Below are 26,596 nucleotides of genomic sequence, written 5' to 3'. Positions count from 1 at the left end.
ATCATTTTCATGATTGTAGAAATTAATGAAATCTTTTATTTTATATTGGTTACTGCTCCATCAGAAAAATAATAAATTTTAGCCACTCTATTAAATCTTTCCTTCAAGAATACAATCAATTTTTAAAATAAATAAAATGCACATGCGTGTGCTTTAAACAATCTGATATAACCACTAAATATACATGTTTTATTATGTTGTTCTCACGGTAATAAATTATAAGATTTGATAGTGGCTTGATTATTGGTCTGATTAAATTCTTGTGCATGGTTCTGCACTACAAATGCATAGTTTTCTGAAAAGTCTGCAATAACTTAGAATTCGCCAACATTTAAATTGAATTAAGTTTCGAATTAATGATTCTCGTGAAGCTATAAACAAATGAGGAATTAAATTGTTTTATTCAATAAAATAATAATTCGTCAGCGGATTTTGTCAGTGTTTCGAGGGTAGTTTGATCAACTGCTATCCATTGTTTGAATGTTTAATAATCAATAGAATTCTCGTCAAATAATATATTAAGCCTTTCTTTTAATTTTGAATATATGGAGGAAAATTTATTGTTGAATTTCAATTTTGGTAGATTATTTTATGCTAAATAAAATATTTAAAATTATTTTGTCAAGTAATTTTAATTTCGAGATAAAATTTAACTAAAGCTTTAAACAGCTCAGTATCCCAGCCACCTCTCAAATTTTTTTTATAAAGATAAAAAAAAGTAAGGGCTTATCATTTAGACATAATTTTTAAATTAACATTAAAATAAAATATGATGATATTAATGTTAAATTTGTTCAATTTTAGCCATATAAAGAGAGATAACTCTTAAGTCTAGGATTTTGTACAAATATAAAGCAATGTGATATCTATCTACAGAAAAAAATACCTTTTTTTTCTATGGCTATTTCCGGTTTTCGATATTAATAAAATGTCCATCATATTTATTTTTATGTCAATTTATTAAGCTACGAAATAAAATTTAAATTATTTTTCTAACATAATTATTTATCGAGATATTTGAAAATCAATGAGGTGCATTTTATCAAAAATTTACCATTTTTCCGCGCTTTAAACAGCCATATCTTAGCGAGTAAAGAGTGTTGGAAGGTAAATTTCATTTTTTTCTTAGTTATAGTATATACTACCAGTCAAAATTTAAGAAAAATTGAAGGGGGTCGGGTTGAAAATCGACTATTTTTGTTGATTTGATATGGAATTCACCATATACTTTATATGAATTTTAATAAAATTATTAATTCTTACCTAGTAAAGGTATTTTGGGAATTGAGTCAAAAAATATTAAATTTTAAAATAAAAGGAGAACCTACCCTTATTCCTTAGTTGTTGAAATGACTGATTAGTTACTTCCTTGGGCAATATCATAGAACTAAACCGAACCGTTAAGCCGATATTTAACTGTTTTATTTAACAACCTAAGCCGTTACAAATTTTGTCATAAGAATCTGAACTTCTAGAAAATGTGTGAGTCATTCGAACCTTATAGGTCTGTCCGGCTTTAATCTTTTGAAATCCTAACGATTTAAAGAGTCATCAATGTATTTTGAGTGATAATAGGTGTCAGTCGCCATTTTTAGATATTTTTATATTAATATTTGACGTTGCCATCTACACAGGCTAGTGCGTGTAAATTAAATAGCTTGACATGATTGATTTTAAATTGACAATATAACCTATTTTATACTAAATCGTTAATTTATTTACAGGTTATGAAATTTAGTCTACTGAAACTTAGCATGTAAAATCATAAAAATGTTAAAAAATGTTGAAATAGAATATAGTACTAATATTAAAAATGATTCTTTATTTTAGTTAATAAATATAAATTTAATTATTAATATGCATACATTTGATTCCATTTTAAATCCATAAATAATAGTCCCAAATAAATAATTGATCATATATAAATTATTAAATTATATATACTAAATTTGTTTCATGAATTTAATATAATGGATATGTTATAAAAACCAAATTCACCAAAATAAATATAAAAATACGTCATATAAAAGTATTTGGTTCAAAATATATTAATATAATTATAAATTATATTTTAAAAAACGTCTTAAGTGAAATTATAAAATATGGTGTTATGTGTATTATTGTTTTATATAATAAATCGTAAGAGAAATTAAATTGTCTTATCAATTTTATAGTGTTTGTATTGAGTAATTTTTTAATGATATCATTAGGAAATTTACTTTAAAAAAAATAACCAAGTTTAATTTCACATAATAAATAGCGACAAAGAAATATAAAATATTTAACTAATGAAAAACACTGGTAAAAAAAAATTATCTGTCTGACTATCAACACAAATATACATTAAATAGCATATAAGTAAAAGGTAATTACAAATTATAAAATCGTTTTTCAAAAATAGCTCTAAACAAATATTCGGTATTTTTCATATTAATATTAAAAAAGATTAAATAAATAATGTGCTAAATAATCGTTCGCCATAATAGAATGCTTCAATAAAAGATATATAGACCATTTTTCAAAAAAAATGCTGATACTCTAGTAAATTTCAAGTCAGAAATATCTATTCCACCGACTATATCTACAGGACCCTCACTTTCAATGATCCATACTATTAGCTACGATATCAAGGCCTCTCAAATTATTTGGCATTTCGGTAAATTGAGAAGACAAAATAGAAATATTGTGGTCACCATTAAGATTCATTTCCGAATTTAGAGAATCAGAATCGTAATGGTATATCTGTTCTTCGTTAAATTCCTCACCTGCTACAAAATTTGTTTTGTCGATAAAATATTCTTGATTAATGTCTTCGTGCTAAAAAATGAATATTTGTAATATAAAATAAAGGATAATATGGGATAATAAATTATCCCTTCTCAGGACGCTTAATTTTAACAACTCAAGCAATGAATGAATGGCTTGATTCCAACCCTTAATTTTAAACAACTTTTTTTGTTATGCACTAAGTTTGTGCCTGATCATACCATTTTTAAACCTATATGCAACAAATGCAATCATGATGCAGACTGTTTTTGAACGCCATGCACTCAATTGTAAATTCATAACTAAAATTAATCGACAATAAAATTAAAACACTTGCCACATTTCTCAATAAAGCAAATTTCCCGTGCATTCTTGAACCCATGTTCAGCATAAATAAAAAAAAAACCCCTGAAGGAAAACTAGAGTCTCCTTTGTACCTGACAAACCCTTGGTCTGGGATTTTAATTGCATAAATCCCCTTGCCCCTTCTAATAATGTGCATGACCTTCATCTCAGGGCTGAGTCATTAAAATGCCAAAAATATTCTTACCACTTGTGAAGGTCTTTTCTTACTTGGAACTAATTCTCTATCAAAAAATCACATGTTTTATAAAGATAAAAATCATATTTCATTTCCTTAAAATTGGGCTGATTTGCCCTAGACAAAAGGTGTGAATTGTATAAGCGCCTAATAGTAATATATTTTCCCCAATTAATTCTTGCGAATATAATTATTATAAATAAATTGCATATTGAAAAAAAAAATATAAAAATTTCTCTTTAAAAAAAATGGCAGTGGGATAAATATTTTAGATGATGTCCCCATATTAGTAAAAGCCGTTAAGCAGGGTGCAGGAATATGCCATGCGGGCTCTAATTATGTATCAAAAGATAACTATCAAATCTTCTTCCTTTCATAAATATATTAAATCGTATTACTACACTCCCGATAGACAAATTTTGATCGTTAATGTTGCCATGGTCATCAGAAATGATAACCTCGTGAGAATAATCGACTCCCTCCATCATAGTACAATCGTTGACTATTCCCTCCAAATTATAATCCATTTCAGATTTTTTTGATTTTCCTAAATCTGGTCCAGATCTCATGAGATTGGCAATTTTGTTCAGCACAGACGAATCGTGAGAAAGTAAATTAAATCCTTCGTCTTAATGGTATTCATTTAAAAAAAAATATATGACTTAATTTCAGACAAAATAAGGATAAATCTTATAGATTTAAACCAATTTTTAAATTCGATTCAGCCCAATTATTCATTTTTTTAGATATATTTAAAAAAAAAAAATTGGTACCATTTTGCATTATAAGTTTAAGTAATATTATTTCGTTTCGCACTACCACTTTTTTGTAATATTATTTCGTTTCGCACTACCACTTTTTTTTCGCCAATATCGATATATCTACACCACCTATACTTATAAAAATAAACAATGTTTACCAATAAGAAGTGGTTTACCTTGCATCATGTCTTCTACTAAAAACCATTTATGGACTATTCCATGTCAGAGGTCATATATGTTTTAGATATACTAAATTTTAGTGAATTAGCCATTACCTGAAATAATGGGGAATTGAGGTACAATTTACTCTTTCCCAATTTTAAATAATTAGTTTTTAATTAAAAAATTAAATTCGTTCGAATATTAAATCTAATCTTAATAACTAAAACTATAGGTGATAATTATGAGGACAACATAAAATATAATATTTTTCAAATGTGCGTCATTTAGGCCAGCAGAAAATTTAAAATTAATATAATGAATATGAAATCCATTTTTCCCCTTCTATTATTCATTTACCATTTTTCCAATAATTAGCGGGTGCTTATTTCCTCAAAAAATATCGTGAAGTATAAAAAACGTACAGATTGCACTATATATGAACGCAATGCAGTATAAGGCTTTTTTTATTGTTTAGAAACATTTTAAGGCATTATAATTGATTTATGAGTAATTATTACTTTTAAATCAATATTGCTTTAAGATAGAAAAATAAACAAAGACTTATTGCATTAAAACGTTCATATATAGCGTTATCTATACGTTTTTTATACATTGGCGATATTTTTTTAAATAATTATCTAATAATAAAAACGAATGGAAAAAAAAATTGAAAATTGAAACTCATATTCACTTCAAAATATTCATTTTAAATTTCTTACGGCCATATAAGATTAGCTTCTATTTAAAAAATAATAATTTTAATGATTACCTCATAATTAAATTTAAATTCAATATCCAAGCCTTTTATAAGCCAATTATTTAACATATGAAAAGAATTAAAACCCCGATTTTTGTACCTTTAATCCCCGTTTTTAATAAATTAGAATGTAAATGACGCGTCTCCAATCGAAATTGATAGAAGTCGAGACAAGAAAATGTTATGCTCGCCTTGATATTTTGCCAAATGATGTCAGAATTACCCTCTTTTAGCAAAATCTCGACTTGGCTATAATCTTTTTTAGTTTTTTTAAATCGACTAAAAGATTAAAATAACACTACTTCCGATATCATACTTGCTCGAAATTTTTGAATTCAGATAAATATTTATAGCAAGATTTATCAGCGAGAATATCATGTTCGTAAATTTTAAAAATATTAATCATCTGAAAAAAAACAAGTCGACACTTGCAGTTTCGGTAAGCGTCGGTAGTCACTTCCTATTTAAACAGATACAAGTGGCCAATACTCGAAAAAGATAAGAAACTCTTATAAATTATCTTAAAAAATTTTTTCGCCTACAATAGGAAAAAAGGAGGTGATGTTAAATTTTATTTCTCTCTATTTCTTTTTATTTTTCCCTATTTCAACTCTTATAAATTAATTACAAATTAAAAAATTGATGAATTATATTTGCTTTATCTTTTTTTCTAAAATAAATAAATAAATATAATAAAATAATTTTTTTGGTATCGATATTCAGGTATAGATGATAACGGTACCAAAAAAAGTGGTATTGGTGCATCTTCGAGAAAAAGATATATTGATGGTTGGCGAAAAAAAGTCGTCTCCTTGTTAATAATGTTAATTAAATTTTATTTAAAAAATGGCGTATTTTTTTTAAAAAATTTTAACATATTGATATATTAAAATTTGGGAAAGTACTGAAAGTTTTCAAATTTTTTTAAAATGGTTTTTTAGACACATCCTAATAAAAATTTTCAAATGAGGGCAGAATTAAGATAAAAATAGTAGAAATAAATAAAATTAAAAACCTTTCTTAGACGATGTTAATCGTCCCATAAAATCAGAAAAAGCCTTGGAGAGTGGAACGCTCTCATCTTCAACTACTTCATTGGTACTCGAGTCTGACATAGACTGAGTCGTTGGTATAAAATATTTGTAATTATTGTCGCAGCTTTCCCAATGCAACACTCTAGATTGTTCTATTTGTTATAGTGTTGTAAAATAATAATTTCGCGTATAATTTTTTTAAAGTAATGACATCTAGTTAACATTACCAAAAGTAAAGATTTAATATAGTCATTTATTTTATAGTATTCATTTCAAACAACATTATTTATTTTTAAATTAAGGGAAAAAAATTACGATTAATGGTCTGATATTGTTGATTATTTGTGTCGACTCCTGCCTCATTGTTTTCCGTTTCCTTGAGTGGAAATATATTAAGACCAGCAGCTACTAAAAAGCTAAATAGAATAACCTTTTGTGTTATATTAAAAAATGATAATTAAGAAAAAATTGAATATTGCAATTATAAAGACCTTTTAATATTTATCATATTATTAATTCAGTGATTTTAGTGTATTTTAAAATAAATAAATCTAAATTTATTATTTTTTAAAAATAAAAATGTACTACAAGGCGATATGATTATTTAATATATTTTTTCTTATATAAAAGATCACATTTATTAGAATGAAATTCATAAATAATTTAAAAATAAGTTGAAGATAGCATGCCCACTGAACAGGATTTACAGATCCGGAGTTGGGTTAATGCCCTGATAAATACTATGCTTTATTTTAGCGCTCTGCCTTGAGAAACGTTATCAAGCGAATTATATTGCATAGTTATTTATCACTTTATGTCCAAAACTGATTTACTCTACATCTAAATACAATATTGTTTACCCAAAATAAATCAGTTGGTGGACGTAACATTATAAAAAAAAATTACGAAGCAGGAACTAGGATTGGTCTGAGTAGAAACGGATTTGTAAAGCGAAGTCGCCAGATTGGTCAATTTTTTTAACTGACTTTGTAAAGATCTAAATTTTAAAAAATAAAAATAAAAGTTTCGAGTTTATTTTAAAAAATATTATAAAAATTAAGTTATTTACAAGTTATTGGTTTCTAAATTTTTGACTTTGTTTTTGAGTATGTTATTATCGGTCGCATATGCTTGTACTCTAAATATATTTTTTTTTAAATTTAATAAAATTTAAGTAAAAAGTTTCAAATTTTTATTATATAATGGTCAAAAAATACATGTGTTAATGTTACTTGTTTTCCAATGCTTCAATATATTCCTTTTTTTTTCGTCTACTCTCTTGAGCTGATATCTAATAAAGTAAAGTAAGCTTATTGACTACTATATTTATCATGATAAAGCTACGACACTTAAACGGGTAGTCCCTTGGAACATTAAGAATATTGTCATTCATTTATATATAAAAAATGGAATTAATGTGAGAAAAATCCAAAACGATACTATAATAAGGTTTAGAGATTACCGGACATTGTATATCCTTAAGAATGAAGTTTAAATGAGTAGTTCTTATCCAGATTTAAATTCGTTGCGCATATATTTCTTAATTACCAAAATGAAATAACTATATATTGTCAATATACTATATATTTGCATGGCCCAGCCTACAAAAAAAATAAAATGGGTTACGTGGTTAACTAGTACAAACTATTTTTTTGTAATAGGCTGAGTTCAGCAGTTACAAATTACTTGATGATTAGATTTTAAATTTATTTCTATTTTTTTATTGCAAATTTAAATGGGATGGTCAACAGGCTAATATTTTGATTAACAACCGAATTAGTATAAAAAAAATTTTTAACGAGATGGGGAATTCATAGTAAATTTATGGGCCTTGTAGACCTTCTAATTTCATTAAATATTTAAGCACCTCATTTATCCACTATAATCAATTTTTCGAAGTTGAGATAAATAGATGGATTTTATGGGACTAATTCTATCAAATATATTAAAAATATTTATGTTTTAAAAAAAAGTAAAACATTAACTTTAAATATAAAATTTTGTTTTATATTTTATTAAATTACTTTCAAAATCAAAACCTTTGTGATTAATTTTTTCATTATTAACTTACATTTTAGATATATGAGAGTTAATTTAGTTTATTAAGTAAATTATATAAGATCCGGTATTCGACTTGGCCAAATACTGGCAAAAAAATTAGATTTGGCCTGATATTACTGAAAAACCTGTAATATTTTTAATTTTTTATGGAAATAAAAAACACCTAAGTAGATATTTAAAGTCAGGGGAAAACTTTGTTTTTAATCTTTCTCCTAATCTTCTTAAGCGATTTTTCTTCCATTTTCGTAAGCGGATATCGTTTTGGCACCGGGTAGCCTTCGGCTATAAGAGTTCTTTTTTCCTCTTCCGTTAGCAGTAATGGGCCGGTCACAATGTTCCCATTTATTTTGGGCTTAGGGAATATAATCGGAAATAAAAATAATGTATTATAATCGTAGCTTAAACCCCGAACATAAACAAATCTAGAATCCACCCTCTTATAAAATATATAGGCATTTTAAAATTTCCAGGTTAATCGATTCCAACAAAAGTTCAAGTTATTTATATATGGTTTAAAAATCTTTTAGAGACTTTATTTATTTGGTTATTTTTTGAATAATTAAACAATTTGAAACCGCAGCCAAAATTTTCAACTTTAATAAAAATATCGAGAAACCGCCCTTTTTAGTCTAGTTCAATGTGATTACAATGTAATTAACTACAAAACCCACTCTAGGTCTACAGCTAGAACCCATTCCCTTTAAACTTGACGACCTAATATTCTTTTAACTCAATCTGAATCTAGAATCAAGCTCGTACCCGGACGAAATAAAAGCGGATTCAATTTGGACTCTTCGTTTTTATAAAAAAATGAAGCTATTGTTATAGATTTTAAAAATTTCTTTTCAAAATTTTATTAAAAATAATAAAGCTAAATTTTATAATTAACAGATTCGATAAAGGGGGCTTCTAGTTGAAAACATTTATGTCACTAAAATATTTTACTCGTTATTCTTGACAGGAAATAAACTAGTATTTTTTTAAATAAATGCTATTAATGATTAAATAAACGGTTTCTATATGCAAGACTAAAAGTTTTAATCAAGATGGCTAATTTATGCTTAATTTACTACTAAAAAAAATTGTCTTCCAAAATTTTTTACCGTAGATTAGAATTTGCTAATCTAACTGGGTATGATTCTATATTAACGTAATTTTTTTAAAACACAGTCAAGTTATTCTGACTATTCTACAAGGGTGAAATTCAATAAATGATTTCATAAAAACCTGCTGAGATATATATCTGGACAATAAGATTTGATGATGTTCACGATCCGATAAAACGGAACGCCATTCGCTGACGTGTTGATTTTGTTGCGGATGTTTCATAATGTGGCCACCGAGCTCCAAACCGGAATGTATAACAGAGGAATAAATATCTCTACTACTGTCGTCCATCATATCTTCGCAATCAGTGTTTATACTATCTTCTCCCGTGGAGCCAGGCTTAAAATTCACTTTGGTAAAATTTTCATTTATGAGGGCGAAATTGTGGAGTTTATCCCGATTTACGAAATCTGCGAGGACATCGCCCGCGATGCCATTTTCTTTCTCGGCTTTTATAATGACTGAACCGTTGGAATCATTGTTAGATATTTTTTTGAAACCTATTGTCTCGTTAGGTTTAAATTTTTTATTGTATATTGGTGAGTGGGGTTTGTTGAATACTAAGCCGGGATTTTTATCATTTTTGCTAGCTTTGTACAGTTTGTGAACAAAATCAGATCTGGTCAAAGTTAAGGTTTTGGGGATGTTGATTGGAATTTGATCGTTGTTAGACTTGGACGAGATAGGTGAGGAAGTGAAGGTCGTGGAATTAGAATTGAAATGAGGTGTATTGTTGGTGGTTAAAAAATCGTTGATGTTGAGGATGTTGTTATCTGAGAAAAGAAATTTGAAATGGTCTTAAAACTTAAAAGTAATAAATGATTTTTCAGAGTAAATTTTAATTAAATTTAATGGAAATTTAAATCATTTCTTAACATCCAAAAAAACGAATATTAAGCAAAATTCATATTAAATGAGTTGCAATTCTAAGCTTATGCAAAAAATGTGATCTGACCAAATATTTTAAAATTTTATAAGGTACATCGACATAATATAGAATAAGCATTAAACTAAACAATGTATATTCATAAATTCTATATCTTGTCTTCTCTACTATCATGGAAAGAAAATAAATGTTAAATTACAGTGTTGTGATGATTTAATAAAACATATTGACGATTAAATTAAAACCCATCCATATAAATTTATTTTCTTTGCAAAAATAATTTGAAAATTCTTTTATTACTCCTTTTGTTATTTTATAAATTTTTGCAAAGAAAATAATTGTATATGGAGTTTTAATTTAATCGTCAATATGTTTTATTAAATCATCACAACACTGTAAAACTCTGTTTCAGACTTATTTTGCTTAGGTCCATATAAGAAAATTATAGGCGCTCTAAAATAAAAAACTTTGGTTCCTTTTTCTTAAAAGGAATACTTATAGAGCTTAGGAGAACAAAATATTAAAAATTTTGCCACGGTCGTAAAAAAACTTTCAGATTCGCTCCTTGAATGAAAATTTTTTAAATAAATGTTCGGTCCGATCAAAATATCTGTTAAATCAAAGAGATTCATGCAGATAAACTATTACTAATCTAATGCAATCGTTATCACGAGATAAATTCAATTTATAATGATTAATATTTGGAGAAATAATTTTTGTTTACCGATAAATAAAATAATCACACATATATTGCACCATAATTTACCGAAATAATATAATCTATAATGTGTTCCAAACTTTATTGTTTAACTTCCTAATATCTTTCGTTCAACTTTCTTATTTAAATGCAAAATATACATTACAAAAAAAAAGGAAATTAGAGCATGCATTCCTCTATACTTAGGTTAATAATTTCCACAATTTTATAATATTTAAAATATTACACAATTAATTATCATGTAAAATTAAATAAGTGTGATAATTTCGCCCATTTTTGATGATTGATAGCGATAACCTTATTCTATTTAAGTTAAATTTTCAAAAATATAAATAACATATTAGAATTTATAAAATCGCCTCCCTCTCCCTCACACATAAAAAAGAATAAATAAATAAATACACTATCAGCCATGGTCGTAAATTTGAAATAAAATTGCACAATATCTCCCTTTAAAAAAAAATTAGCACAAATCTTTTAAGCCTCCGTCGAAAACTTATTTCAAAACTTTAAGGAAGCCTTACCCTGCATTCATAGTTTACGCGAATACCTGGCGAATTATACAAAATACTTTGTATTTTTGTATTCTCCGCTGGAATTTCGAGCTAACTGCGAGTGAGGTGTTACCCTGCATTTACAGTGAGCACAAATTCGCGGCAAAGTATACAAAATATTATATTTATATACTTCACCGCGAATTCACGCTCTGTGAATGCAGTATAATGTTTAGTTTTGAAAATCCACAAACTAAGACCGAATGTTTTAACTAATTTAAAAAGACTATATTTGGCGTTTTCTAGATAAAGTTTTGAAAGATTTCGAATAAAATTTTTTGATGTTTTGTAAAGCCTATATAAAAACAAAATTTTTAAAAATATACCCAATTCCTATTATAAAGTATAAACATTTAATTATAAAAAAGAAACATTTGATTTTGGCTTCACAAGATATATTTTAATCTGAAAACTGTTTTTAATATTTAAAAGAGTGATCAAAAGGCATGCGGGTAATCCAACACTAATCATCTCATATTACCTAAAATATCAGTTCTAGCTAAACCTAAGGGTTATAAAGCAAAAAGTTTTGAATTTCAAAAAAAAATACAAATAAAAAAATAAAAGAAAAATCAGTCAAATTCGCTAAAATTTAAATTTTATACCTAGATTGCTTAAAAAAATTAGTTTCCTAAAATATACAATTTTAGGGGTAATAAAATAAAAATTAATCTAATAATTTCAATATTTTTGATTTTGTAATATAATTACTTACAAATATTTGAATGATCTACCATACGATGTTTCAATTAGTAATTGATATAACATTTAAATTTATTTTAAAAAATGTCTGCCGCGGTCCAGGTTTGTGATTACAATTTTAGGCATGACCCAAGTTTTATCTATTTTACACCTAGTTTATTCAATTTTTTCAGCTAATAATCTCACTTATTTAAAATAATTTAAATACAAAAACTCACATTCAAATAATTTTAAAAAATTTAATAGAAAACAATTTTAATCTCATAACGCGATAAGATATTCTTGATTAAATCTTTTACATATTGCAGTGTTTAACTCTTGAGCGGTAGGTTAATGTTAAAACTCTCTGTTATCAAAATAGCAATTTTAAAAAAAAACGAAATTTTATTAAAATGCAATAAGGCCCATTTTTAAAATAAAGAAATTATGCGATCGCTGTCGATCTGCTCTGCTATATATCATACCCTGTAAGGGAAACTATCTCGGTTAGCTTCAGAAAAAACCGGCCCTTCCTGGATTCAAGCCTAGATGAAAATATAAAGTGATTACTCAATCAACGCCTATGATAATACTCGAAAAGGATTTTATTCATATTATATTCTAACCATAAGTGGTAATATAGATTCAAACAATAAAAATGTTTAAAAAAACCCTTTTGTCCGATCCCACCAAGCGATGAGTTTAAGCACTAAACTGGGTGTTAGGTGGAAAAAAAATAGTGCTAATGATTTGGTAGGTATAGCTCACCCCGATTTTAAATCTGTCAAATTCTTATATTAAGCTTCAATATTTTGATACTAATTAAGCTAATCTTAAATAATTAAAACATTATCAGCATTTTAAAATACCGAGAAAAAAAGCAAGCAAATTGTCTTATAAACTAAATTTCATATTTTTTTACTATAACAATAAAAACCTAATTAAAACAGGATAATATCAATAATTTGCATTTAATTAATAATCAATACATGTTTTCAAATAGTAATTACCAAAAAATATGAGTTATAAAACTTTGGATAAATAAGCATAGTTAGCATAAAATAGACTAATGAAATAAAGTTCTCAAAACATCGACAAGTTTAAAAATCTTTGTGGTATTACTCTGCCGTAGTATATTACACAAGGGGTAATAGAACTGTTTACACACGAAAAACATTAAAATCCAGAAATATTGTAATTACAAAGATATTATGTGGACATGCTAAAAGTAAAATGAAAACGAAAAAGGGATGTTTATAAGAGGGGAATTGTATTTGTTTATGTGAAATCCCTTTTTCCAATTTAAAAAAAAACTTTTCAATGACAACCGGCTATATATATAATATAATTTTAAAATAAATCAAATATTGTTGAAGATAAAATTTTAAAAACGATAGTAAGTTGTCCTTTATAGAAAAAAACGTGTCAAATATTGACATTAATGATAGAATAAACAAGCCCAAATCTAAAAATGAATATACTTACGTGTATTTATTTATATAACTATGTATTAATTATCAAACTAAACTCAAGGTAAATTTAACGTAATCAATATTAAAGGAAGTAGAAAATACAGGAAGTATAAAAAAAATAAAGGGTTCCCATCAGAGTAAAAGTAAAAATTTTATGTATTGAAGAAAAAAATTTTTAAACATTATTTCTTAATGTATCCTTCCATTCCTAGTCACTATATGACATTAGACAAGAATACTTAATAATATTAATAAATACACCGAATAAAAATGCCTCAATTTCATTTATTTTCCCAAAAGTATATTTATTAGATGCTTTAGATTCCTTAGGCATTTTAAGCGAGTATATTAAATTTTACACTATTAAATTTGTATCAATTAAATATTATACTGATTACAATGTAACACTAAGTAATGAGAACTATTTTGTTTTCGTCTATAAAGCAAGCGACAAATATGTTTTTTAAATCATATTTGTTTGACTCTAAAATATATAACCTAAAGCACGTTTTAAACCTGAATTATAACCTTATTTAACGTGAAAAGTGTGACAAATTATTCGTAAAAATTAGATATTTAAATAAATATAATTTTATCAACTTAGTTAGATATGGTATGATTTTTATTCAGACTCCTCCATGTTATGCTAGTTTACAGCTGGGCTATTTACATTTAGCGAGTTTTTATGATGTAAAAATTAAGAGGAGAGCCATTAATAAGAGGTAATGGGTATAGATAAAAGATATACCGAATTAAGACATGCCTCTATCTCATTATAAAGAGCTAGATAAAAGGACGGTCCATTATTGGTAATTAGTTTGACGGTTTGTTGACTTTTTTGTCAATGAAAAAAGGAGAGCGGGTGTGCTGAGAAGAAAATCAAGATCTTCAAATTTGATGAGGAGAGATGCTTATTGTCATGAATCGGGAAGGGGATAAGATAAGCTTCTAGGAATTTTGTTAATTTAAATTGCAATATTAAAGGAAACATGCTGGAGAAGAGGGAGGGAACATAACCGATATTTATTAATAAGATTGGTAAACAAACGATTGATGTTCTAAAAGGGTTTATAGTATTTTTGTATGATTAAAAACCATAGATACAAATCTCTCAAATGAAATTTTATAACACTCATTAGATAACCACTTGTTAGTATCGGTTATGAATGGTTCGAAGCCATGAGGTTCAAATCTCGGCCTATAACTAAAACTGTGCGTAGCCGGTAATTTTATTTACGCCGGAACCCCCACCGATTGAGATCATCAGCGCAAGTTGGCTCGCCGCTTTTTTCATAGCGGCGGCGAGGCGTGTATAATTTTTTGAATGCTGTTTATTATATTTATATATTAAATTAGAATATTAACATTTAAAATCAAAATATGATTTGTATTCTATTGCTATATATAATAGAATATTGTATATCATTTACATTCATTCCTACATCATATTCCCTTTCCACAAACAATACATATGAATTATTTTTATGGACTTGCACGTTTTAAACCACTCTATATACAATTATGAAATAACAACTCTCTCTACTAATCATAAATCAAGTTATGTCTGGAGGTACTTTGGAAATTTTATTTTGAAGAATGAAAATAAGAAAAGCACAATGATGCCTGATTATATTTATTGTGAACCTAGCTTAAAATTGGGGGAAAAAGATGAGTAAAATTCGTATGAAATAAAATGTTTTAGTAAAAATATAAGTACAAGTAACCTTTCTCGGCACTTAGTTAATTTCCATAAAATATCATAAATTAATAATAAATCCATTCAAAGTCTAAAAATGTTTTTAAAGCCAACACCAAGATGTGGCAACAATTTTTAACTGGTTAATTTAATTTTATTAAGCTTTATTTTGAAAGTTCAAAACTAAATTTTTAGTTTGTTTATTGTCAGCTCTTTGAGATCTTTTTAATGTATAAACTTAATATATAATTTATTAAATTAATTATGTAAAACATTATCTTGAAAGTTCAAAACTAAATTAAATTTTTTATTAGTTTCATTCCAGCTCTAATTATTTTGATGTTTTCGAAAATAAATATGAAATCTAATAGGGCAAAATTATGTTATGATGTGCTGGTTAGATTTAATGCCATTTGATTCTATAAACAATAAAGAGATGACTGATTTTCTAAAGGTTTCACATTTAAATAAAATGATAGATTCCTCGTCAGAAATGTCTAATAGGACAACCATTAGTCGGGGTGTGCTAGATGATGTTTATTTGATATATAAAGGCGCCCGATCATTTCAAGTGTCGAAATTATATCACATCTAGTCTTCATCATTTAAATTAATTTTGATTTAAAATATTTTACCCTAGCAACTAGAAATGTGACATAAAATCATACTGGGGAAACCATATTATCTGAGATTGATAGTATTGAAGAGGAGTTCCATTTAACAAAATAATACATGCTTGCATTCCAAATTTATATTTTAATTTGTTATAATAAAAATCAATAGAATATTGCTAATATGTGTTATTTATATGATTCTGATCTGAGTAAAAATGCAACTCCTTAGTCTATTTCTGAGAATGAGAAAATACATAAATTTAAATCAGAGTGAGACAAGAAATAATTTAAGATCAATAAAACTATACTAACAATGTCTTAGAAAAAAGCGCCCAAATAAATTATAATGATTTATAAATATAATTCATTAAAAAAATTTTTTAAATAAATATCGCGCCGCAGTCGACAATTTAGTAGGCGGCGGCGAAATCGGCTCACCGCCAAACGCCGATGAAAAAATCAAAAAATACCGTCGCCGTCGATTGAGGCATCGGCGCACAGGTCTACCTATAAAGAATAAAATTGTTTTCCTAAATCTTAATAATAAAAGGGTATTTTATTATTAAAAAATGTTTTTACTACGTCTAAATTACGACTTAAGATATCGAAATAAATTGATAGATAAGTTAATTAGATTCCTTATAAAATATGTCAATATTTTTCATTAATATTAAACTTTTATCAGGGATTTTACAGAACCTGGCTAGATAAGTCTACGATATATGATCATCAAGTTTAATCCATATGCCGTTCCGTTCTCATATTAAATTAAAATAAACAACAATACATAACATTTATAATATGTGTGTAACTCATTGATGCACTATAAAAAATATATAAAATTTAATTTTTTAAAACACGAAACATATTGTTTTCATAAATCTCTCTTCCATATACTCTCTATCTAAATCATTGTTTGATAACATCGATGTAAGTACAAAGACCTAGGAAAGTTTGAATTTTTTTCATTTAATAAAAAATGATATTTTAGCAAAAATTTTAAAGAATACGGTGAATATTTATTCCAAATGTATAAGATTTATAGCTAATTTTCTGATGGTCAAAAAACCTCAAAAACTATTATCATAACCTTAGATTCTTAGCTTAAATTTTCAAGAAAGCAGAAATAAATCAACTAGTGCCTTAATATCTAGAGATTTTCTTTGTCGCGGATCTGTGGATTGGGGCGAATGAGTTATCAATCGATTAATACTGTCTTGTATATATGATATGAATGAATACTCTTGTGTAATGGTGGAGCTTGCAAACTCTTACCAAATAGCAGGTGCAACCAATGCTAATTAGCAATTATCCTTAGTGCTGTGTCGAAAAGCGGATTTTTTTTGATTCACAGGAGTACTCAAAAAAATGATCTACCGATAGGAATTATCTTAGGCCTGTTATAGTTAAATTTAGACATGCTTACAACACTTTTACCTATCCCCAGTACGTCAGTGAATGCAACTGCTGATCAAATTTTGTTTTGATTTATAAGGAGTAACTTTTATTTTGCTTTTCTTATAGTTTTTTTTATAATTTTTTTAATATTTCGGTTGCGTCCAAAACTTAAATTTAAGAGAAAAAAATTTGGACAAGTATTTATTTTTTAAGTTTTCCAAACATGTAAAAAAAAATTGTCGTGGATATCGAAATCACCTCACCAAAAATAGGCACATTTCTTAATCAGACCTCATATAATAAAGGAGAAATTTTAACTGACAAATAAAGGAGAAATTTTTGATTTCCCGTCATTCTTGACGGGTTATATGCTAGTATGATAGTCGATAGGAAAATAATATTTTTTTTTGCCTTTAGAGAACGAATAAAAATTCGGCGTTGGTTCGCGCTCTGACCATATCCAATTTTTTGGTATGTCTAGAAATAAATAAGTGCGAAATATTTAATTACGATGCAAATGATCCAAAAATATTATTATATATTATAAATTAGAAAAAAAATAAAAAGGTTTATAATTCCATCATTCAATTTGTTGTCCTAATGCCCTATATATATTTATCTATGTAATTAAAAAATATATTATATATTTGTTTGCAAGAAAATATGTAAAGAAAGAACCATTACAAATGTTATCAATAAATAATATATACGCTATATTATATATTCCAGCAAACTTCTCGTAACTCATTTTAGAGACCTACCCGAACAAAAAGTTTTATATTAAAACTTAGAAGTCGTTAAAAGGCTCTATTTGAGTCGATTTTTAAAAAAAGGCAACTGAATATTTTACCCATAAAAATATTATATAAGCCTGAAGATGTTGCTCATAAATGGCACAAAGGTGCGAAATTTTTTTTGACTATATCGTGTTAGCCGTTTTAAAAAATCGGCTCATATCGAAGAATTTGATTTTATTAAGCAAAAGTCTATTTTATTTCAACTTTTTTGGCTTACTTAGTTGTCAAAATTAATATTAAAAAAAATTCATTTATATATATTTTTCCCATAAAAAATATTAACGCGTGGGACCGAAAACCCAGTACAAATTTTAGTGGGTCGTCGATTTCTTATAAATGGAACAATGGAGAATAATCGTTGCATTATAATTTTTGAATTTAGGTAAGTTAATTCTAGTTATCAAATTATGCGACTAAGATAGCACCAAAAAATTTGATCCTAATCATAATTGGGAAGCATCGAAAAATAACTAAAATAATAATATAAACACGCTAAAAATACAACTAGCAGTAAAATATTCTTTATGAATGCTTTATATAAAATATTAAATTTGGCTTCCTAAAAATAATCAAATGGCTATCTTTCATGACAAGAGTTTTTGGAGCGTTAAACAAAATATCGGTTATTTGTTAAATCTTATTACTGTGCTTATTAATTTCAATTCATAATAGACACGTCCTTGAAACATGCCCCGTCAAAGATGACAACAGTCTGTCTTTCAATTGTAATAGATTAATATATTTTTTTGAGAAATTGATATCATTTTAGACGGTTTATATACATTTTAAAAAAATTCCGACCTATTATTTAAATTTATACGAAGTGAAATCAGTTACCTTTTTAAAAATATTTAATACATTGTTTGGCAATAATTAATTATTAAACAACATTTCATTTCTAATATATGTTTTATTTATAATTATATTGGAATAATATATTATCATTAAAAACCAGTCATGGGAAATCAGCTTTTATAACAAATTATGATGATAAAAAAGTTAGGAGGGGATAGCGTCGTCCTGAAAAAAAATCAAGGCATAGGCCAAGGGAATGGTATGTTTAAAATTTAATAAAATTATGTTTAAGGGTTTATCATTGATAAGATAGGAATATAAAACACAATCAATCAGTAGTGATGAAGTGAAGCCTTAGGCGATAAAAATGTTTCGATTTTAAAATAATAAAATAAATTATGTTAATGACTATTTTTAATTAGTGAAATATACATAAATTATAAATTTTTTATCAATCTATTATAACCACAAATCTACTAATAAATATTATGCATGTAGACCTGTGCACCGAAATATCAGTTGACCGGGGCAGTCTTCTAATTTTTTTCATCGGCGTTTGTGAGCGTTCGAGTTCGCCGCCGTTTAATAGATTTGCGGCGGTCTCGGTAGCGCTCTATATTTTAAAAATACATAAACTAATTTAATCATGTTCCACCCCTATTTAGATTTTTTATTCCTCGTTCTAAGAAAAGAGTCATATATAGATAATATTTTATATATTCCTCATTCATGGATAATCACATCAATGATATTTAATCTATTTAGTAGTATAGAAAATTATACACAAAATAGTTATAATTTATTATTTCAAAATGCAAGTAAATATAAATAGTAAATCTGTCGTATGGATATTATTTTGTCGAGATTTGTGTGGCAAAGAAGTTCTTTTATATGTTAACCTAGCGAAAATTCAATTACAGGTTGCAGATACACAAAAAATAATTTCTAGCTCTGTGAGCACGTTTAGGAAGTTGGTGTGTCCAGTCATTTTTCGAAAAGGTTAGTGCATATAATAATCATTATTTGGCAGAGAATGCTAGAGCCATCTATATATGAATTTAATTTAAGATATTAAAATGCAATGGTGTTGTAGAATTCGAGTTAAAATATTATGAAATAATTTTAAGATTGAATTTAGGGTTAAATATTTTAAATTTGCTAAAATAAAAATTTTAAACAAAATAAGCTTGTTTCAAATATTTCCTTTTAGGCAAAAGATGTCTCGCCTATCAAATTTATTTATTGTAAATACTGATTATTTAGCACAGTACGGCTTTTGTTGACATCCTAACAAACACCTTTTTGTTTCATTATAAGTGATTGTAACATAGTCTTGAAGTCAGCTTTAATCAATATAACCATCCCTACTAAAGATATCAAAATCTTCAAGATATCAATATAATCATTATCCAATCTGTATAGTCTCAGGTTGATTGCAAGAATTTACTATGCTCAGACTGTTAAACATTTCAAATGTCTGCTATATATCTAACCGTCAAAATAAGTTCTCTATTTAAATGATATTAACTTTTTAATATTATTAATTATAATTATAATTAATTTATATTTACTATAAGTATAAATATGCCCATAATTTCATAATATTTTAATTTTATTTAAATATGCAACAATTTTTTTGGCATAGATAAAACTTCTAGTGGTGCACAGGTTTAGATCCCAGCTCATCCAGATAAAAAAAACTTCTAACCAATATATCAGACTATTTATTTCATATATATACTAAGCCAAGCTCATATTGAATTGGGAAAAAAGTTCAATATAGTCAGATAAGGATTTTGACTCTGTCAGATCCAATACCTAGCCCTAGTTAGTGTTGTTAAACGGCTCATTTTGAGCTGATTTTTTAAAAGAGCTAAGTCAATATTTTATTAGGAAAAATATTATGCAAGCATAAGATTTTGTTCACAACATCTATTAACAAAATCTCGGGCTTAGACAATAATTTTCTGGCGAAAATATTGAGTTAACTGTTTTTAAAAATCGGCTCAAATCGAGCCATTTAACAACACTAGCCCTAGTAATCATAATCACATATTTTAAAAAAAACACGCAAAGAAATACTTCAATTTTTGAAAATTCTTTTAAAATATAGGATTTCAAATTGTGTGGGTGGTATTTAGAAAATCAATCACTTTCGGCCGACCCCTTTCGATTTTGATAAAAAATTGTAGGCTGGTTATATATGTTCCCATTAGATCATAAACAAAATTTTAGCGCATTAGCAACTATATTAGTGGAGATAATCGGGGTTAAAGGTCCAAAAAACGTTTTTTTTGCTTTTTACTGATGTTAAATAATTAGTTTTTAATTTAAAACTAAATATGATCAAATATTGAATCTAATATCAATAGCTAAGTTAATAATTGATAATTATGGCGAAAACATCAAAATTAATTTTTTTTAAAATATGGGCCATCTTATGGTCAATTGAAGAATGATCTCCAATTTTTAATTTTTTTAAGAAATATTATCCGTTTACTATTTTTTTAATAATAGCTTCAACAATTAGCATGGCTGGATATTTATTTAAAAAAATATTTCGATTTTTATACTTTTAGAATAATAGATGGTGCTATATATAATAGTTTTAATATGTTAAAATTCATTTTTTTTATTGATTAAAAATATTTTAACGTATATATATATATATATCATAATAAATCGATTACAATGTGCATTATATATATTTATTTGTAATTCAGATCATGAAATTTTTAAAATCTTCACAAATTTTGCCTGATTAAGATAGTTTATAAATTAATTAAATCTTACTTCATCTAAAGAAATACAAAGCCTGGCTGGCTTGTGAGATTTCTTCAGGAGATAATATATATGTTCGGCCGGTGGGAGTAGAAGGATTGACCAGCGAGAGAATATTAGATTTGGGCAACACTAAAATATCATCTATCAGAGGAAATTTAAAGAGGCTGAAGGTCCACAAGGGTGTAAAAAATCGGATTTTTATTTCTTCATTTGTATCATTTTAACGATTATAAATCCTAACCACCATTTGTCTTCATATACACATGTTACATATCCATTAATATTTTTAAATATAATTTTCTCATTTAAAAACGAAACTTGTTTTATATTATATTTTTTGGAATTTGAATATATTTTGGTTTTTAGTTTATTTTGGGAATAACCCCGTGAATTTTTTGGGTCCCATGTATGGGCAGTGCAGAATTAAATCTTTTACGAAAGGCTACTCCTTCGATGTATTCTTGATTGGATATATATTCAAATTAAATTCCATAAAAATTATTTTAGCATAATTATATAATTCTAATGGGGTTAAAATTTGATTTTTATTTAGGCTTTGAAGACTAGCTCTGGCAACTAATCTTTTGACAGTTCCTCCGATACGTCACATGCATATTTGCCGTGAGCAGTGGCGAAGTTGTGCCATTCGGCAGTATATTAAAATCGTATGTATGAAGGCATATGTTCAGAAAATTTTGCGCTTCTTGTATTGAGACGCGGCTCCATCTGAAAAATATATTATTTTTTCTGGTTTAGAATTAAATTTGACTGTTAAGAAATTAATAAAAAATTTTTGATGGACTGCACTAGTATTATGGTTTAATGATTAGGATATAATAACAAAATTTATATTTTTTAAATCTTCTCCAGATTTATAATATGCTAGAATTGGGTGTATAGTGGCCTGCACGTTGTTCCAATGAAATCCCTGAATTTCATCGTGTAAAGTAAAGGAATAATTTTTAGAATAATCTAGAATTGTTAAAAATTCCCCATCTTTTAAATTTTCTTTGGAATTCTTCAAAATAAAGTTTGTTGTTTAGCTATAAACGAGTGACGCAGTAAAATTTGAACTTTTTCTAATAAATAATCGAGAAATCATCAACGGACTTTATAATAGTTTCAAGATTTGTTCTATCCACCGTGATCCATTGTTTAAACATGACATATTTTGTACGATTTCTCTGAAATAATAGGTATAATTGGCCCTTAAGAGATCTATACCAGGGCATTAATCACAATTTGTTAAATAACATTTTGACTTACAAATAATTTGCGCCAAAAGATAGTTATAAGAATTTATACAGTAATCTTCTCCTGCTGTGATTTCAGCTATTACATTTGTCATTAATTTCACATTCTGATGAATGGCGCAGACACAAACAGTGTGTGAGCCACTAGCTCCAACTAAAATACAGTTTTTTGGCCTACGTTCGGCAAATTTAGAGAATCTAATTGATATATTTGGGTATTCTTCCTTAAACATCTTGAATATTTATTTAAGATTATTTAATATTAGTCTTTTTTGGACTGGTTCTTTCTCGCCTTTAACAGATACACAATCTTTTATTTCAGGCATGAGTCGGCTTATTTCATCAGAACTATAAAAATCTTTGACGAGTTTAAATGCTTTCGTTTAGTGTCTTTCCTGCCTTATGTTTTGGGAATGAAAGAATTCCACTTTCTTACCACCATTTTTGATTTTTTGTCATGTATGATGTTACGTTGAATTCCTCAAATTGTAAGAATTTGATATTGTTGATTTTTTGATAATTTATCAAAGTTATCTTTTAATAAAATAAGAATTTCCACTTTCATTGGACTATCATTCTCGGAATCAGATATTTCTAAAATCTTAGTCTTTATTAAACGTTTTTTTATTGGTGATTCTTCAATATTGTGTAATGAATGTTTCATTAATCGATTGAAAGGGATCTTGATTGGATATAAATGCTTCGGGAATGTGTGGACCAATTTTACTTAACTGTTTGTTGAAGATATAAATCACTATTTATATTAAGCATTCAAGGTAGTAGAGAACGTAAATTCTTTTTAAAATTTTTATGTTTTGGTTTATTCAGTGGATTGCAACACTTTAGCTTATCTTTTAAAGGTTTCATTTAGAAAAATTTATTTATTTTTAAAGATAAGTAAAAATATAAAAATTAGTTTTTTTTAAATTAGAAAAATATTAAAGAAATGAATCAAGTACTATTTTTACAATTTGTGAAAAAATATTAAAGAAATTAATTTGTATTTATAGCAACTGAACTGCGATTTATTGTTAGTGTTTTCACTATTTTCGCTTATTAATTTTAATAATCAGTTTATTTTTTATATAATAAAAGATACTATCTGGATTATTTGATTAATTTTTTTAATGTTAAACATTTGCTCAAAATTCAAAGACTTTGATCATAGAAATTTTTAGCAAAAAATATTTATTCTTCGAAAAAAACTAGAATTTTGTTTATCTCAGATAATGACAATTCCATAAAAGAATCTTAGGCCTAGTAATTAATGTGATTTTCCCCTTAATAATTTTATTGCACTCCTTTAATCCTGCCTTTAGTCAAATTTTTTAATTATTTTTAAATTACATTTAAATATTAAAAAAATTATTAAAATTTTTTATCCTGTGAATATCTCACGGGAATGTGGTTTACAAAGTTATATAACCGAATTTTATGATATATTATACTTGAGAATATTTTTAAGCAATAAAACAAATGAATTTTATCATATTAAATCTATTATATATAGAGCCATCTAATTTTTAAAAATATAAAATAGCAATAATTTTTAAAATAAATATCCAGCCACGCTAATTGTTGAAGATATTAATAAAAAAATAGTAAACGAATAATATTTCTTAAAAAAATTAAAAATTGGATATCATATTCATTTCGATATTAATTTCAATTTTTCACCTGACCATAAGATGACCCATATTTTAAAAAAAATTAAATTTTGATTTTTTCGCCATAATTAACATTTATTAACTTAGCTATTGATATTAGATTCAATATTTGATCATATCCAGTTTTAAATTAAAAACTAATTATTTAACATCAGTAAAAAGCAAAAAAAAAGACGTTTATTGGACCTTTAACCCCGATTATCTCTGCTAATATAGTTGCTAATGCGCTAAAATTTTGTTTATCTAATGTTAACATATATAACCAGTCTATAATTTTATATCGAAATTGAAAGGGATCGACCGAAAATCTTGATTTTCTTGCTCATTTTAGATAGAATGACCCAATGCGCTTTAATAATGGGGGATCTAAAAAGCTGGCCATTGCAGACCCCAATGTCAGGGCCTTTTTCTAAGAAATTATAATTAATATTATAGCAAGGGAATACTTAAATATTTTGCAATCATTTTAGATGAAATAAAAAAAAATTATTTAAAATTTTATAACATTCAACTTTAAAAAACTTTCATTGATTGAATAAATGTCATATATATATATATAATCATTTATTTAATAAGAATTCAATTTTTGTAATATGATATATTTAAAAAAAAACTTAAAATGAAACTTCGCTGGTTCTTGGTAATAAAGATGTCTATCTAAGTTAAGAAAAGTAGATGGCTCAATATATTATACAAAATGCCCTAAGCATAAAATTATAACATTGTTATTAATTATCATAATATGCCATAATAAATTGGACACTTGTCTAATTTGAAATGAAATTATTTTGATATAAAATTATAAATGGTATAATGTAGGAATCACTTAGATGTCAGAAGATGAAATTATGTATACAAGTGAAAATAGATTTTTTCAAAAAAAAATACCTAGATAATTTAGATATTTATTTAATTAGGGATACACCCAAGTTTAAGAAAAATCAGTTTTTGGGGCCTAAAATCTTAAAATTTATAATTTTGACTATATTTTACAAATTGTTCCAAAGGGAAATTGCAATGAGCAGCAGCAAATTAATGTAAAATGCTTCAGTATATAATTTGATATAATTTAAATGTATTTTTCAAAAATAGGTTTATTTTTATTTTTATGTTTGATCAGCACTAAATTTTTAAATTTCTTTAAGCTGAGCCAGGACTTTTTAAATCATACCATCTTTCTACCTAATCCAAGATACGTTGTTTTTAGAGCAAGACTATAAGCCTATCAATCTTTGGTTTTTCTACAAAGTTTCTAGAAATAAAAAACTAGCTGTTTTTTTTAGTGATTTTGTAAAATTTTATAAATTAATAATAAATAAAATTTTTAATAATATTTTACAATATTAAATAATTATACACATCTTATTTTATTAAAATTTTGATTTTATTCTTTAGCATAGTATATTTTTATATTAATTACAAATTACATATTTATTTTAAAATATAATTAAAATGAGAAATTTTATATTTCAATTAAATTGGCAATTGTAAGTAACAATCACACCATGTATATGTCAAATATAGCTATAAATAAATAATTTTAATAAAATTAGTTCTAGACAGCTATAATTAATGGTAAATAATATATTTACAAACAAGATTATATTTTCTTTTCATTGGTTAAAAATATAATATACCTGTATTTAAACTTTGAATAGATATAATTTTATCAGGCAAAATTTGAAGTGCATCTGTGTATATTTCTGAATCTAGATCTTAAATAATTTAGCTATTGTTAATAAATATTTTCTCACCTTTACTAAAATCTTCAAGTTTTGTAGACAGTTTCAATATAGAATTTATATGTGAATAACAATGATCTTCGGCATTTTCTGTACTTTCATCAGATCCCATATCGTAATTACCACTAAAATTAATATCAACATCGTCAAAGTCTAAATCAGAATTTCCGCTAGATATGCTACTATGGATAAACTAATAAAATATTAGGCCTTAAATAATTACACCTAAATTATTACTTCATTATGACCAGGTTCGTCCCATATGTTGGATTTAAATCCTTCAAGTGTATCGAAGACCTCCATAATGAATAAAAAAGGAAATATATTTAATTTAACATTAACAAGGAATA

At 26.2% G+C, this 26,596-nt stretch overlaps 1 protein-coding gene across 1 annotated transcript; it reads right to left on the bottom strand.

The window, feature by feature from the left end:
- Window positions 1-1,880: 1,880 nt before the first annotated feature.
- Window positions 1,881-26,596, bottom strand: LOC135925958 (uncharacterized). The gene is made up of 12 exons (XM_065461560.1): window positions 26,484-26,596; window positions 26,259-26,439; window positions 26,142-26,219; window positions 9,310-9,962; window positions 8,276-8,434; window positions 7,254-7,312; window positions 7,091-7,159; window positions 6,928-7,018; window positions 6,337-6,451; window positions 6,003-6,173; window positions 3,706-3,935; window positions 1,881-2,817 (listed from the first exon to the last, which is right to left on the bottom strand). The coding sequence occupies exons 1-12, from the start codon at window positions 26,547-26,549 to the stop codon at window positions 2,599-2,601; spliced, it is 2,091 nt and encodes a 696-aa protein (XP_065317632.1). The 5' UTR covers window positions 26,550-26,596; the 3' UTR covers window positions 1,881-2,598.

This window comes from Gordionus sp. m RMFG-2023, chromosome 3, assembly GCF_954871325.1.
Source record: "Gordionus sp. m RMFG-2023 chromosome 3, tfGorSpeb1-WG-v2, whole genome shotgun sequence".
Classification (NCBI taxonomy): Eukaryota; Metazoa; Nematomorpha; class Gordioida; order Chordodea; family Parachordodidae; genus Gordionus; species Gordionus sp. m RMFG-2023.
Note: the sequence above shows the minus strand (reverse complement) of the source record. Positions and strands in the feature narration are given on the sequence as shown.

What these genes read in the sequence shown, in the direction of transcription:
- LOC135925958 (XM_065461560.1), bottom strand. Translation starts at nt 26,549, where the DNA reads ATGGAGGTCTTCGATACACTTGAAGGATTTAAATCCAACATATGGGAC. An exon ending in ACTTGAAGATTTTAGTAAAG is followed by an intron (nt 26,220 to 26,258) that starts GTGAGAAAATAT and finishes AAATTATTTAAG; the next exon opens with ATCTAGATTCAGAAATATAC. An exon ending in AATTTAGAAACCAATAACTT is followed by an intron (nt 7,019 to 7,090) that starts GTAAATAACTTA and finishes TTTAAAATTTAG; the next exon opens with ATCTTTACAAAGTCAGTTAA.